Genomic DNA, 13,718 nt, shown 5'->3' with positions numbered 1-13,718 from the left:
ATCGGAATTTTTGGAAGTTCGCCGAAGAGATCGTCAGAGGTTCACGGAGATTACCACGAAGGCTCGGCTACTCGTTAAAGTCATCATAAGATCGGGAGCTTGATGGGAGTCCGTCGGAAGAAAGTTCGTCGGAAAGCTCGCCGGAACAAGACTCGACGTTCGCGGTTGAAAACTTGCTTAGGATGTGTTTTGTTATGTAGTTCACTTGTAATTAGGATTAGGATTAAGAGATAATCCTATATCTTAGTTAGGGGCCAACTGGGCCCAAAGTCAGATTTGGTTTGGGCTAAAACTAAGCCAAACCAGCGAACCGGAGAGCCAGGCGGTGGCACCGCCTGGCTGGGCGGTGACACCTCCTGGGCTGGGCGGTTGCACCGTCCAGCACCCGAGCGCTGGGCGGTGGCACCGCTTGGCTGGGCGGTGGCACCGCCAGCGTCGGGAACCCAAAGAGAATTCAAATTTTGGAGCCCAAATTTTGGAGCCCAAATTTGAATCCTCTTGAGGCCTATAAATACCCCTCAAATCTCAGCTGAGATTATAACTTTTGAGAAGCATTTTGATTGAGAGAAAAGTCTTAGAAAGTCTTAGCAAGTCTTGTTTTCAATTTGCTAGAGAGTTCTCCTCCTTCTTTCTTATTGAAAAATTTGTAAGAGGTTGAACTGTTTGTAAAAGGTTGTAAGAGGGGTATTTACCCTTCCATTTCAAGAGATTTGCTAGTGGAAGGTGGGAGCCTCATCGAAGAGGGGCCTCGCAAGTGGATGTAGGTCATTTGACCGAACCACTCTAAAATCGGCATAATCTCTGGTTTGCATTTCATTATTGTTGTTTACATTACTGCAAACCTTCTTACATGCTTTAGTTCCTTATTACCTTTGCTGCGCAACTTTAAGAATACGCCTTCAAGTTAAGCTTTTCAAGTTTCGTCCTTATCGTACGAAAGATTTTTCTAAAACTGAAGTTTTAATCCGCTGCACTAATTCACCCCCCCCCCCCCCCCCCCCCTCTTAGTGCCGCTCCGATCCTAACAACAGAAAGTTTGATTCATTTATGATAAAAATGGATACAAAAGAATGGCTTTAGATCATTGTGTGTACATCAAATGGTTTGGTGAGGATTTTATTATTCTCTTACTTTATGTTGATGACATGCTTATTCTTGGGAAAGATATGTCTAAAATTGACAAGTTGAAGAAGGAACTGAATGAGTCTTTTACAATGAAGGACATGGGGCCAGCAAAGCAAATACTAGGTATGCAGATTTCTCGTGACAGGACAAATAAGAAGATTTGGTTATCATAGGAGAAATACATCAAGAAGGTATTAAAAAGATTCAGTATGAGCAATGCAAAACTAGTCGGTTCTCCTCTTGTAGGTCACTTCAAATTGTGCTCAGAACAGAGTCCATCAAGTGATGAGGAGAAGGAGAAAATGCAAAAGGTTCCTTATGCTTCAGTAGTTGGAAGTTTAATATATGCAATGGTATGTACGAGGTCAGACATCGCATATGCAGTTGGTGTTACTAGCATATTTCTTGCAAATCCAGGCAAAGAGCACTAGGCAGTAGTAAAGTGGATTTTTAGATATTTTAGAGGGAGCTCTAAGGTTTGTTTAAGCTTTGGAGGTAAACCACATGTGTTAACAGGTTACACAGATGCAGACATGGCGAGAGATATAGATACAAGGAAGTCTACTTCAAGTTATGTACTTACTTTTGCAGGGGGAGCTGTGTCATGGCAATCCAGGTTACAAAGGTATATTGCTCTCTCCACCACAGAAGCAGAATATATTGTTGCTACAGAGGTATGCAAAGAAATGTTATGGATGAAAGAATTCTTACAAAAATTGGGGCTGAAATAGGAAAATTATGTGGTACATTATGACAGCCAAAGTGTCATCCATTTGTATAAGAACCCAATGTTTCATTCCAAGTCAAAGCATATAGATGTCAGATACCACTGGATTCGAAATGTATTTGAAGAGAAGCAGTTGCAGCTTCAGAAAATTCACACAGATGACAACGGAGCAGACATGTTGACAAAGACTTTACCAAAAGAAAGACGAGATATGCCGACAGCTGGTCGGTATGGCTTCACATTGAGGAGTCATGGGACTGCCTCCCTTATGGGCTGAAGGGGGAGGTTGTTGGGCTAACAGCCCATATTTAGCTCATGGTGGGCTTTATTAGCCCACAGCTCACACCCCCTCTTAACCTAACCCTAGATCAATATAAAGGGGGTGTGGTGGCTGCGTTTTGGCATGAAGGTGGCTACGTTTTTGGGCAGAAAAGGGCAGCAACGTGGTGATCCTTGCAGCAGTAAAGAGAGAAGAAAAAGGTAGAAAAAGAAGAGAAAGAAAGGGAAGAAAATAAGGACAACGCAGAGAGACTGTTCTCAATCATCTAGTAGTATTCTCATCTCAAGTTAGATCAAATCTATAGTAGACTCTTGCTGTGATTACTTAAGGAGGATTTAGATATCGTAGATAGTGATGTGATCCTTATATCCTAGTTGTTCTCTTGTGATTGTTACTAGGGTTTAGGGCAAGAGATTGAGATGTGTATATTCATTATTCTCATAATGGATTCTCTCTAATTTGCCCCATGGTTTTACCCTTCATATTGGAGAGATTTTCCACGTATATCTTGGTGTTCTATTTGATTATGATTTCATTTAATTCTGTTGCATATCATGGCCTGCTAGTATTTGTTCATATACAAAAGTTTATTTCGCTTTATATCCCCATCAATTTGCCCCGTTGTGTTTCGACACAAGAAAGAAGTTAGGATACTATGCATGTTAGATGCTTTGTGGATAATATTCTATGAATAAATTGGTTATAGTGTCAAAGGGTCATTTCCTTATAAGACCAACTATTGTTATCATAGACGCTTCATGGTTGATTCTATTATATTGTCATAAAAGATACTTTATGGCAAAATTTGGTCTCATCGTTGTTGAGGGATGCTTCATGATCGATTCAATTGTGTCATTATCGAAAGATGCTTCATGATCAAATTTAGTTGCATTAGCATCAAGGGACGTTTCATGGCCAATTCAATTGTGACGTCGTCAAGGGACGTTTCATGATCAGATCCTATTATGTCATTATCAAGAGATGCTTCATAGCTGATTCGATCACATTATTATTAAGGAATACTTCATAATTAGATTTTACAATATCGTTATCAGAGGATGCTTCTTAGTTGTATTCAATCGTGTTACTATCAAGGGATACTTCATGATCGACTCAATCATCATTGTTAAGAGACTCTTCAAGGTCAAATTCAATTGCATCGCTCGAGAAATGCTATATGGTCAATATATTATATCATCATCGAGGAATGCTTCACGATTAGTTCAAAGACATCATTGTCGAGAAACACTTTATGGACAGATTCAACTATCTCGTTATTGGTAGGTAAACACCCACCAATTCAATTACATTATCGTTGAGGGATGCTTCGTTGGTCAAATTGGATTGCGTAATTATCAATGGATGTTTCATAGTTAAATTTGATCGTATTATTATTAACAGACGTTTCATAATCAGATTCGACTATATCATTATCGAGGAATGGTTTATGGTTGATTCGATCATATTGATATTGAGGGTGAAACATTGTGACAATGATGTAACTATGATGTGACTGAAATTGACTATTAAGCATGTTTTTAAGATGATGCAATCAAAGCATCCTATCACACAATGCAGCCATATTCGACAAGGAAATGACCCACGAAAGTACAACCAATTTAGTTATTAAACATCATCTAACAAATGCTCAATGTGGTCGTGAATGACACATTGGCTCCCAAACCCTTTCACTCGTTAAAAAATAATGGGAGCAAATGATATTAGAGAAATCACATGAAGGCAACCATCAACATATCACACTTGACCAACAAGTCAAATGGAACCCATTCTACAAAGTTGGTGATGTGACACCAATGAGGATGTCACTTTGGTCTCACGAGATCAGCTACACAACATTGGCATGAAAGTTGACTGAACAAAATCTACAATGTATTCACCAAGTTCGATATATAATCCTATAGCCCATTCAGATTAATATGCATATCAATTCCCGATATTTTTCATTTTATAAGAAGACCCAATGATCGCCCACCATATATAAGAAAGCTCATATGTATATTCTCAAGTACTTTTGACTTAATGCATCAGCTAACTTTGACATTTGATCGAATTCATCGAATCCTTTCTTACTTAAGCATTATATTTAACCGTGAATGCTCCCGATATAATTTTCGACACCTCAAGTTGAGATTGTCTTAAAAGTGGATCTCAATTAGCCCCAAACCCAATCTATATTATATGTTAGAATAACTAGATTCTATAGTAGAAAACCCTAACTCTCAAACTCCTAGATAAGTTTAGATAAGCTTAGGACACGACGACAATGGTGATCATTCATTACATGATTTCTATCATATAAGCGCGGGAAACCACCACCATTCATCATGCCACAGCTTCGCTAAGAAGTGAAGAATTTCGCTGCGAACAGTGGCTCGACTCCAGCATCCTCACAAGGCAATAACATTACCTTTGAGGACGGAGCCTCATTCGCTGGAGGCAGCAAGCACCTTGTAAGCCAGAGGAGCACCGGCGACACACGTCACAACTCCGTCAGTCTCGCATCATAGCATCAGCCAACTAATGTCACAAAACCCTAAATCCAGCACTCAGAAACACAATACGATTAAATAAAGAACATCCATCAGTCCAACACCACACCAAATCCCACTTCCTGTCGGTAACGTCACTGCATCGAACAATGCATAGAACCCTGCGTGCCTCGTGCTGCTGAGTAAGATACTTACAACTGTAATCGGATGAACCACCAAGTGGGCAAACAAGAACTACGGGAATTGGCTTATGCTCCTAATAAATAGCATAAGTACCCATAATGGTTGCTATTACTCCTACAAGCATTCCCTAAAATACACCACCGATCTCTAGCAGGGCAATTAGGGGGCACAACAATAAACCCAAAGAAACAGAAAAGAGTGGGCTAAAGCACTTGTGGAAACTGCACACACACCCCAGGCTACTCGTTCTCATTTTCTCTCGCGCCATTTCTACTTCTTCGGCCTAAGTAAGAGCAGCAGTAATAGGTGGAGCCACTGTAGGCATTACTAGGACGGCTGTGTTACCAGTTACTGGCTGCAAGGCCGCACTGCCCTCCAGATGCTCCCAGATCATCTTTCGTTTCTCCTCTGCTATCCTTCTCTTCTCTTCCTCCTCGCCCAACTCCTTTTTGCAAGCCAAAAATATCTCTTCGTCCATCTCAGATAACATGTTCTTCACATTTTGTGATAGATTAATAACCGCTTGATTCCAATGACTCCGTGTGTTCCTTTCTAAAGCTGGCAAAACGAGAGGCATGATTGCTTGCTGGTTTTGGGACACCAGACTAATCACATGGTCATTATTCAACAAAAATAGCGCCCTCTCTGCAACCTGAAAATCATTTAAGACATCTAAGATATTGATGATAATATGAAAAATGAAACACAAGCTGACTGTAAGAAATGGTATAAATTCTGGTAACAAATTTAAGGAAGACAATGTAAGGTGATGGACAGGTTGTCATAACCAAAGATGATCTTACAGATTATTCATTAAGACATCATCCACTTTTTTTATGATACAGTTCCAAAAAATTTATTCATGATTATAGTGCATTTTTTATTGTTTGCTAACCACCATAATGGAGAAAACAGATGACCACACTTATTTTACATCACTATCTGTTTAGAGACTGGGTAATCACAATGAAGAAAAACAAGCATAGGAAGAATTATGTAATGTGACCTTACTGATAAGTTGTTCTTCAAAATTTTCTAGTGTTGCTATAATTGACCACCAGGAACTGATTTGCCGTACTGTTAGCATATTCATGAAGAGAATACAATCAAAGAACAACACGAACAATAAAGTAACAGGAGAATACAATACTAGCAAACAAAAAGAACATGATAGAACTCTCAAGCAGACGTTACTATTTAAAAGGACAAAAAGAAACTAGAAAGAAATGGTTAAATTTAGGTCTACAGAGAAATTTGAACACGTAGAAGGTGACTTTAGGTGTCATTGTCAAATGCTCCAAGTGTGGAAAAAACATTTTGTTTACAAGGGTAAAGTTGCATAGATATCCTCCCTATACTCCACATTATTGGAACCTCATGTATGTATATATATATATATATATATATATATGTATGTATGTATGTATGTATGTGTGTATGTATGTATGTGTATGTATATGTATGTATGTATGTATGTGTATATATATATATATATATATATATATATATATATATGTGTGTGTGTGTGTGTGTGTGTGTGTGTGTGTGTGTGTGTGTGTGTGTGTGTGTGTGTATGTATGTGTAAATAAATAAATAAATATATATATATATATATATAATGCAATGTATTTTTGGTTGTACCTTCAAGTGTGAATAAGAGGTACTAGTAAATTTCAGATGAACAAATAATTAAAGTCATCATTATTACAATATATACTTGATTAAACTACCTTCTATACATAATAACAAAAACACTAAACACTTGATGGTATTTCTTTGAAATAATATAATAATCGTTAATTTATCTACTGTGCTGTGCTTAGAGTCAGGGTTTCTCCAGCACTTCAAAGTGCTCTTGTACAATGTACTTTATTAACTAAAGAAAACCATATGTAACCTACAGCCTATATAAAGATACCACTGTGCTGTGAGTGGCATTTTTTTCTCTCCAATTTTGTTCATGTGCTAGATATAAGATATCTACTTTCTCTTTCCAAACTTGTATGAACATGGGCCTATCTGTTTCATATTTGTATCTCAGATCCATCATTATGCTTCATACTTGCCATTATCAGAAGAAAGGACCATACAGAGAACTTCTGATCCCAAGTATATTTGTTCCTCCATCCTCAAATAGTGAGTCTAACAATTTTAGTTTTCAATACACCATTAGAAGAACCACATGTATCAACATTTAGATATAACTGCCATGTTTCAAGAATCATATGAGCTAGTTAGGGCATAAGGAGCTGGCTTCAACCATAATAAAGATAATTCAGAGGCTTATGACACTGGTAGCATTATAGTTCATTCTTTTCCTATTACTCATGTTAGGCTACAATTTTTCCCATATGATCTTCAATAATTTGGATATGATTTTATTTTTTATTTCTGCAACTTAAAAATAGTCATCAGCCTTCCATCATTTCTTGCGCACTCAACACATTAAGCTCAATTTCTCACTTTATCTTCACTAGAGCTGGAAAGCATAACACATTCTAGGTGACAAACTATCAACACAGATAAATCCTGATTCAGTCTTGTTTGCTAAAATTTTCTGCAATCAGCAAGGAAGTTGAATGGCAAGCCTGTAAATGCCAATCAATAGACAGTCTAATCTGTCAGGTTACCTCTGAATGTTCACATCATCCAGAGAGGAACCAGTGTAACATGAAAAAAAATTCAGATGACACTACAATATCTTCTTTTTGGCAAAGAAAAAAAAAACAACTAAGAGGAAAAGGCAAGAGAAGTCAACAGAAATTTTCTATTGGTGATTCAACAGAATTATTCAGTGAGTTGGGAACTCAATGCTGATGCTCACAAGATGGAGTCATCCCTTACCAAGAAAATTCTTGGAAACTTATGGGTACAAGGATCAACCTTTCAAATTGTACAGTAGGTTCAGGCTAACTAACAAACAAGCATAATGCTCCAGTGGACAATAAAAGAAGACTAGATACAACAGTTTTCATTACCTGGAAGTGGGAGCTGTTAATGGAGAAACCAATTCTCTGAAACAATGGGACCATACAGTTTTGAAGCTCTGCAGTGTCACTAGCCTCCAAGACCTCCTCCAACTCACTCAGGAACATGACTTCCTTCTGACTATTTGTAACCGGCCAATACCTTACCAACCCTTTTATTATTGAACATGCCATCTTGGGCTCTTTCTCTATAAACTGTGTCACACAGTAAGTCAGCTGTTGAAGATAGACACCTAATGTTTTTGGTTTGTGCAAAGGTATTAGAACCCTCTGAAAAAATAGCCTGTGCTCCTCCTTCAGAGGCAGTGCAAAACCACTGATCACACTACCAAAAACTTCTAACAACTCAGCAATCCCATTGTGCCGGTCTGCCTCAAAAACAAATCGGTAAAATATGTTGCTCGCCGCTTTACGGATGAAAGGGCGATGCACCATAAATTTTCCATAGATCCTATGCAAAATTGTTTTCAAGCAATCCCTTTCCCTGGGGTCCTCAGAATCAAAGAGGTCAAGCAGTCTCACGATGAATGAAATGTCAACATACTTCTTCCCAATTTTAGCATCAAGTGAGGATGACTCTACAAACTTGAGCAACAAATCATAGACAAGTTGCAGATGGCACCAAGCAGGATCGAATATCGGTTCTTCCTCCTCATTCTCCCCACCACCAGTACAAGATCGCATGTTTGGAGGAAAGGCCCTAAACAAGTTAACTGCAAACATCTTACAGCAAGCAGAAATCATAGGCTCGGTGAAACGAGAAGCCCCAGCATCAACATAATCAATGAGACCCAATAGCGCCTGCCTTTTCATATCCTTCTCGGTGGAGTTCTTGTTTGGATCCGAGAAATCGAAGACAACACAGCAGAGGTTCAACTTACTGATGAAAAGGTTCTGTTTTTGTGAGTTAGGAACATCTTTGAATAGCAAAAGAGGTTCGATGCTGGTGACGACACTGGAGGGGAAGATAGCAGAAGCAGTCCGCTTCACCGTGGTTGATCGTGAGGGAACCACATTGCCACTGCTAGTCCGCTGGATCGGATTCCCGTTCAAGGGACCCGTACAATCGTTGCTGGGATGACTATCGGAACCCGAGGAAGCATCAGATTTGGAAGACTTGCGAGGTAATTTACTCAGGAATTGCTTCCACATGGTGCCGAGATTGGGGAAGCCACTCAGATCAAGCTCATGCTGGCGGGGTTTGGCAGGCCTAAACCCAATTTTGTTTTGGGATACACCGATGCCGATGAAAGACCAAATGGTGCAAAGAGAACCTAAATACCAAGCGACGCCAGACGACGACCACAACAACAACAACAACAACCGTTCTTGATCAGAAAAAGAAAAGGGAAAGTAGAAACCGAAAGCAATTAAATTAGAATGATACTGAAACCACCACTTCCTCTGAAGCTCTGAGATATCGAGATTAAGTAGGAGAAGGAAAATCCTTGCGCTTAAATAAGTGATCACGCAAACAGAAGCCAAGATCGAGGAGCAGAAACAAGGGATTTCAAGAACGGCCAACCGAAGCACAAATATCACCTACCGTCACTCCAAGGTAACCGAGACTATACCAACTGCAGATCTCCACCGAGGGAACGCTTTGGAAGAAGGGGACCGACCGCAAGCGCACGGAAACCTCTGGAGAAAGACGGTATCGAGGTTTTCTTTCGGGCCGACGTTTAGGGATCTAGCGAGAAGAGGTCGATCCGAAGCTTGGTTCCGAGAGGCGGCGACGAATTCCAGCAGGAACTCGAGAGATGGGCGCCGCCTTCGATCTCTCCCACCCGCATTGCGAGATCTGCTGTAGAGGAAGAGGAGACGAGAAGCGGCAGGTTAAAGAAATAGAAACAAATTTTAGCAGAAGCAGCAGCAGAAGTGACCACTGTCCCTCCCTTCTCCTCGCAGAAGCTTATTCTTTTGCGGTTCGGAATGAACGGTTCTGGTGGCCCGCCTGGCGCAGCTCGATTCATCTGTGCCGTCGGCAAGAGATTCACCGATGAAAATAAACAGAGCCATCGATTTACATCGTCAACCGTTGATATTAGATGCGTAGAATGGTTGGAACATATCCCGGATGATTCGGCCAAAATAGATGCATCGGACTAAGTGAGATGGCGGCAGTACCGGCATCATGGGGTATTCGGATGAATTGTTTTTGTTTTTGTTTTTGTTTTTTTTGGGTCTAAGATGGGTGCATCGAGCAAAGAGATACTTTGTTCTGTTTGTTAGTGCTTCAAATACTTCCGATTGAAGATGTTTTGTCTAATTAAAACACATTTGAGTGTTTTGGATATTTTCATCTTACACAAACATATTAGATAAGGAAAATGTCAAACATCTATACTCTTAATTGTGTTGGGATATGTAAGTGTCAATTATGGGCATCAATCCGAGATGATAATTTTGACTTGATTTTTGTCTCGTTTATTCAAATGTCATTGGCAAGAAGTTCGATGTGAAATAAAGACCGACACAAGAAGTTGACTAGGAAAGATGTCTGTCAACTTAAGGAGATTCCACCCGAACCCATCTATGATTCCATTTGGTTGGTTCGAGAATTCAAAATGACTTTATGAATTCAGCATTAGAAATATTGTTCCTTGACGCATCGAGGGCGAGGGATATTTTGTTCGGTTAGAGTTCTTGATTCACTCCGAATATGTTGAGAACATTTCAAGGATTTAGGAATCATCATGTGTTCTGTTCATCGCAGGCACATCATACGCGATGTTCTCATCCAAGTAAATTCAACCCAAAACGCTAATAAGGAGCAGCCACACAAGACAACAGGCAGAAAACCCAACTCTGCTTATTATCACGCAACAAACTGTTAAACTGCTACAAACTATAACCCAAGACACATTAAGTACAACAATTCTTATTATTTCCTACTCTCCTTGATGCTAGTCAGAACATGTGAAACATGGAAGGATTACAAACAATTTATGTACACATCTCATTGTTTTTATTGATGTTGTGTCCTGGTTCACCTGGCATTGGCGCATCCCTGAGGTGTTCTTGGAGCTGCAAGCACCACAGCAAGCAAAAAGACTAAGTTGAACCCATGAGGACTGTAGGAAACAAGATATTACATGGCCGCTTAATGGAAAATGGATAGTACAAAAAAAGAAGATAAAAAATTCATGGATTTCAAACATAAACATGCATCTATGTGCTCCACACTCCATGTAATATCTCAATAATCAATGGGTGATCAGTGTTCAAAACAATGGAGCGTGAGAAGTTCATCCAAGTTACCTAAATTGACAGCTTCTGAGCTTTTCATCAACCTCAGTCTCTTGCATGAAGCAACAAACATCCTAGAAACCGGAAGCATTAATTAGAACTGCTCATGCAACATGATGGCGTGCACCATCATGAAGCTTCAAGCTACAGACATCACACAACATAACAGCAAATGAGTACTATATCGTGATTTTGATTACAGATACTAAAAAGTAATGATATATTGGGTGTATTAAAATGATAAAGCACTAAAGCATATTAGAAAGGGAAAGCTTCTTTTTATTGCCACCGTTTCTTACTCTACACAATGAAGTTCATCCCACTTAGCAATGTTGTTATGGCATCATATAATATATATACATTTATGGCCATTTAGAGGACATTTACAGAATCTTAAAGTTGCATGTGAACATCGGACACCCTGCTTAAATTCTAGAGAATGCATTTCCACCTGTCCTCCAACCATGTGACAAAAATTTACTAATGCAAAAACAACTTGTTCAAGACATTTCTCATCCCTGAATGAAAGCCTTTATGTTCTTCTTCATTTGAACCTGCCTATAGTTATGCATCATGGCAAAGTTGAATGGCTTTGAGAATTTAAATCATCAAAACTCAATCTTGCAGATTGGATATGTTGGTATTGATCCATGCATCTAACTTCAGAACAACCCAAATCAAATATTTCTTTTTCGTTTCCGATTCCCAATTCCCAATTCCCCACCTCCCTTCACAAACAGAAGGAAATGGAGAAACTTACTTCCAGGGGACATCACCAACAAGCATCCAGTCACCGTCCTTGTCCTCATAAGTAGGGACATAAGCTGCCCCGTTCACGGGGTCGACCAGCCTCCTCTCGTTGGTATAGTCTCCTGCAGCAAATCAGCAACGGAATCAATCGCCCTCATAGGTGCCAAACCAGAAGAAGATGATGGAGGGTGACAGGATAAAATCGGTAATCAGGTCCGCAACGATGATACATCGGTAGGTGTATGAGAGAGAGAGAGAGAGAGAGAGAGAGACGAAATGGACTGACGGGCGGTGAAACAGGAGAACATCTTCTCGAGGGCGGTCAGCAGCTGCTGGTACCCTGCGTAGGCGTCGAGGTCAACCTTACGAAGGTAGGGCGTCCCATCCACGGCCACCTTCACATAGGTGCAGCTCCTTAAAGCGTTCCTCCGGAACGACCTCACCGGCGGCCAACCCACCACCTGTGCCCTGTCAAAAGCAGAAAACAAACTAAAGATCAATGGTATTACAATTGAAGTCAACCCCATCGCGCCTCAACCAAAAGGACGAGAGCGTTAAGACAGCCGTTTTCTTTGCTTCAAGGGCGCATCAACCAGATCGTGGAATCACTGGGCACACCATTGACATCGGTAATCGACGCTCGTCTTCGTAACTGATAGAATAAGATAAGTCCAGGCAAGGCAACGTAGGAATGAAGGGCACAGCTTAGTGAATATCAGAACAATCTAGGGGTAATTAGGTCCTCTCATCTACGGTCGGGAGGCGCACTTGCCGTTCTCCATCGAGACGACCCAAAACACCCACCAAACTTCGGCACCGGAAATCGAGACAGTTCACAGGGGCAAAAGCGTAAGTTCGGAACATGAGTTGAAGTTGTACGCATGCGCTACTTACTTGGAGGCTGGAGACTTGCCGGCACCGGAGACGGGCCCGTCGGAGGATCCGGAGGCGGGATCCTTGGCGTGCGCCTCCAACGCAGGCCTCCCGAATCTGAGATCGACAGACTCCGAGAAACCGCGCTTCCTCTCGGGTTCCGATTTCGAGCCCTCGGGCGGGGCGAGCGTCAGCTGTGTCTCCTCGTAGTCGAGACCGGACACCTCCGACTCTGTCAAGCTATTCCCCGTCTCTGTCGTCGACATCTCCTGCTCCGATCTTTTCCTCCCAAAGGCAGTCGATCCGAAGAACAGGTGAAGCAGTACGGGAGGTGAGTAGTTACTAACAGAGAAGAGAGGAGAGGACGAGTCTCGGGCAGCCTTCGACGGACGCGTGGCGGGATCGGGCGGTAAAGATTTGCCCAGAGGGCCCCGTAGCAAAGCGGCTGTCTCCTCTACCACAGCTCGTTTAGCAATTCTACGGGCGACCGAAGAGGAAAATAAACGAAAGTGGAGGGAGGAGGGGAAAGCAAAAGAGACAAAGGAAGGGGGCAACGGAAAGACTATAAAGAGAAAAGGAAAAGAAGGAATAAGGGCGGGGACTGCCAACGCGTATCGTGCGAGGTTGGCTGGGATCAGCGTCCGTAGACGACTCGAGAAATTGCAGAGCACACCAATCAAACAGCTACGTTCCGTGTTGCTTTAACGATACTATGATTAGCGTCAGGCGCCTGTCCTAATTTAAGAACGCCAACTAGGAGTCTCTTTTAGGTTATATCGTCGTCATCATCCATGGGCTGCCTGCCACTACCCTTTTGTTGCCCCTTTATTTATCTTGTCCACTGCAGGTGGTGGGGACAAAAAGAGGACGAAATGGCGACGTATGCATCTTGGTGTTTCCTGCTTGGGCATCGTACCTCAAAACATAACCACGAGGGCCTGATCGATGAAGGCGAAAGCAAATAGTGCAGGAAAAAAAAATTCGAAAGTGACAACTCAAATGACACACTGCCGCTGTCTCCAATGGACAGAGTA

At 41.2% G+C, this 13,718-nt stretch overlaps 2 protein-coding genes across 7 annotated transcripts; both read right to left on the bottom strand.

Annotated features, from left to right (window-relative positions):
• Positions 1 to 4,691: 4,691 nt before the first annotated feature.
• LOC135624484 (serine/threonine protein phosphatase 2A 57 kDa regulatory subunit B' kappa isoform-like) lies at positions 4,692 to 9,723 on the bottom strand. Of its 2 annotated transcripts, XM_065128143.1 has the most exons (3): positions 9,359 to 9,723; positions 7,804 to 9,086; positions 4,692 to 5,477 (listed from the first exon to the last, which is right to left on the bottom strand). In XM_065128143.1, exons 2-3 carry the CDS (start codon positions 8,962 to 8,964, stop codon positions 5,109 to 5,111), a joined length of 1,530 nt encoding a protein of 509 aa, XP_064984215.1. In that variant the 5' UTR covers positions 8,965 to 9,086; positions 9,359 to 9,723; the 3' UTR covers positions 4,692 to 5,108. The 2 variants fall into 2 exon arrangements, with proteins under 2 accessions (XP_064984215.1, XP_064984221.1); XM_065128149.1 differs by lacking the exon at positions 9,359 to 9,723 and having other exon boundaries at positions 7,804 to 9,109.
• Positions 9,724 to 10,604: 881 nt separating this feature from the next.
• On the bottom strand, positions 10,605 to 13,391 carry LOC135624472 (auxin-responsive protein IAA1-like). 5 transcript variants are annotated; one of them, XM_065128115.1, is made up of 5 exons: positions 12,706 to 13,376; positions 12,098 to 12,300; positions 11,822 to 11,933; positions 11,074 to 11,135; positions 10,605 to 10,839 (listed from the first exon to the last, which is right to left on the bottom strand). In XM_065128115.1, the coding sequence occupies exons 1-5, from the start codon at positions 12,948 to 12,950 to the stop codon at positions 10,802 to 10,804; spliced, it is 660 nt and encodes a 219-aa protein (XP_064984187.1). In that variant the 5' UTR covers positions 12,951 to 13,376; the 3' UTR covers positions 10,605 to 10,801. The 5 variants fall into 5 exon arrangements, with proteins under 5 accessions (XP_064984187.1, XP_064984200.1, XP_064984180.1 ...); XM_065128128.1 differs by having other exon boundaries at positions 12,098 to 12,279; positions 12,706 to 13,345; XM_065128108.1 differs by lacking the exon at positions 11,074 to 11,135 and having other exon boundaries at positions 12,706 to 13,391.
• Between the last annotated feature and the right edge of the window lie 327 nt (positions 13,392 to 13,718).

This window comes from Musa acuminata, chromosome BXJ1-3, assembly GCF_036884655.1.
Source record: "Musa acuminata AAA Group cultivar baxijiao chromosome BXJ1-3, Cavendish_Baxijiao_AAA, whole genome shotgun sequence".
NCBI lineage: Eukaryota > Viridiplantae > Streptophyta > Magnoliopsida > Zingiberales > Musaceae > Musa > Musa acuminata.
The sequence above is the reverse complement of the archived record's forward strand: the minus strand, read 5'-3'. Positions and strand labels throughout refer to the sequence as shown.

Coding starts and splice junctions, on each gene's coding strand:
- LOC135624472 (XM_065128108.1), bottom strand. CDS start 12,950: ATGTCGACGACAGAGACGGGGAATAGCTTGACAGAGTCGGAGGTGTCC. Junction 12,301..12,705: donor GGCAAGTCTCCAGCCTCCAA/GTAAGTAGCGCA, acceptor ATTGATCTTTAG/TTTGTTTTCTGCTTTTGACA. Junction 10,840..11,821: donor GTTGGTGATGTCCCCTGGAA/GTAAGTTTCTCC, acceptor TGGTGCTTGCAG/CTCCAAGAACACCTCAGGGA.
- LOC135624484 (XM_065128143.1), bottom strand. CDS start 8,964: ATGTGGAAGCAATTCCTGAGTAAATTACCTCGCAAGTCTTCCAAATCT. Junction 5,478..7,803: donor TTAACAGCTCCCACTTCCAG/GTAATGAAAACT, acceptor AATGATTTTCAG/GTTGCAGAGAGGGCGCTATT.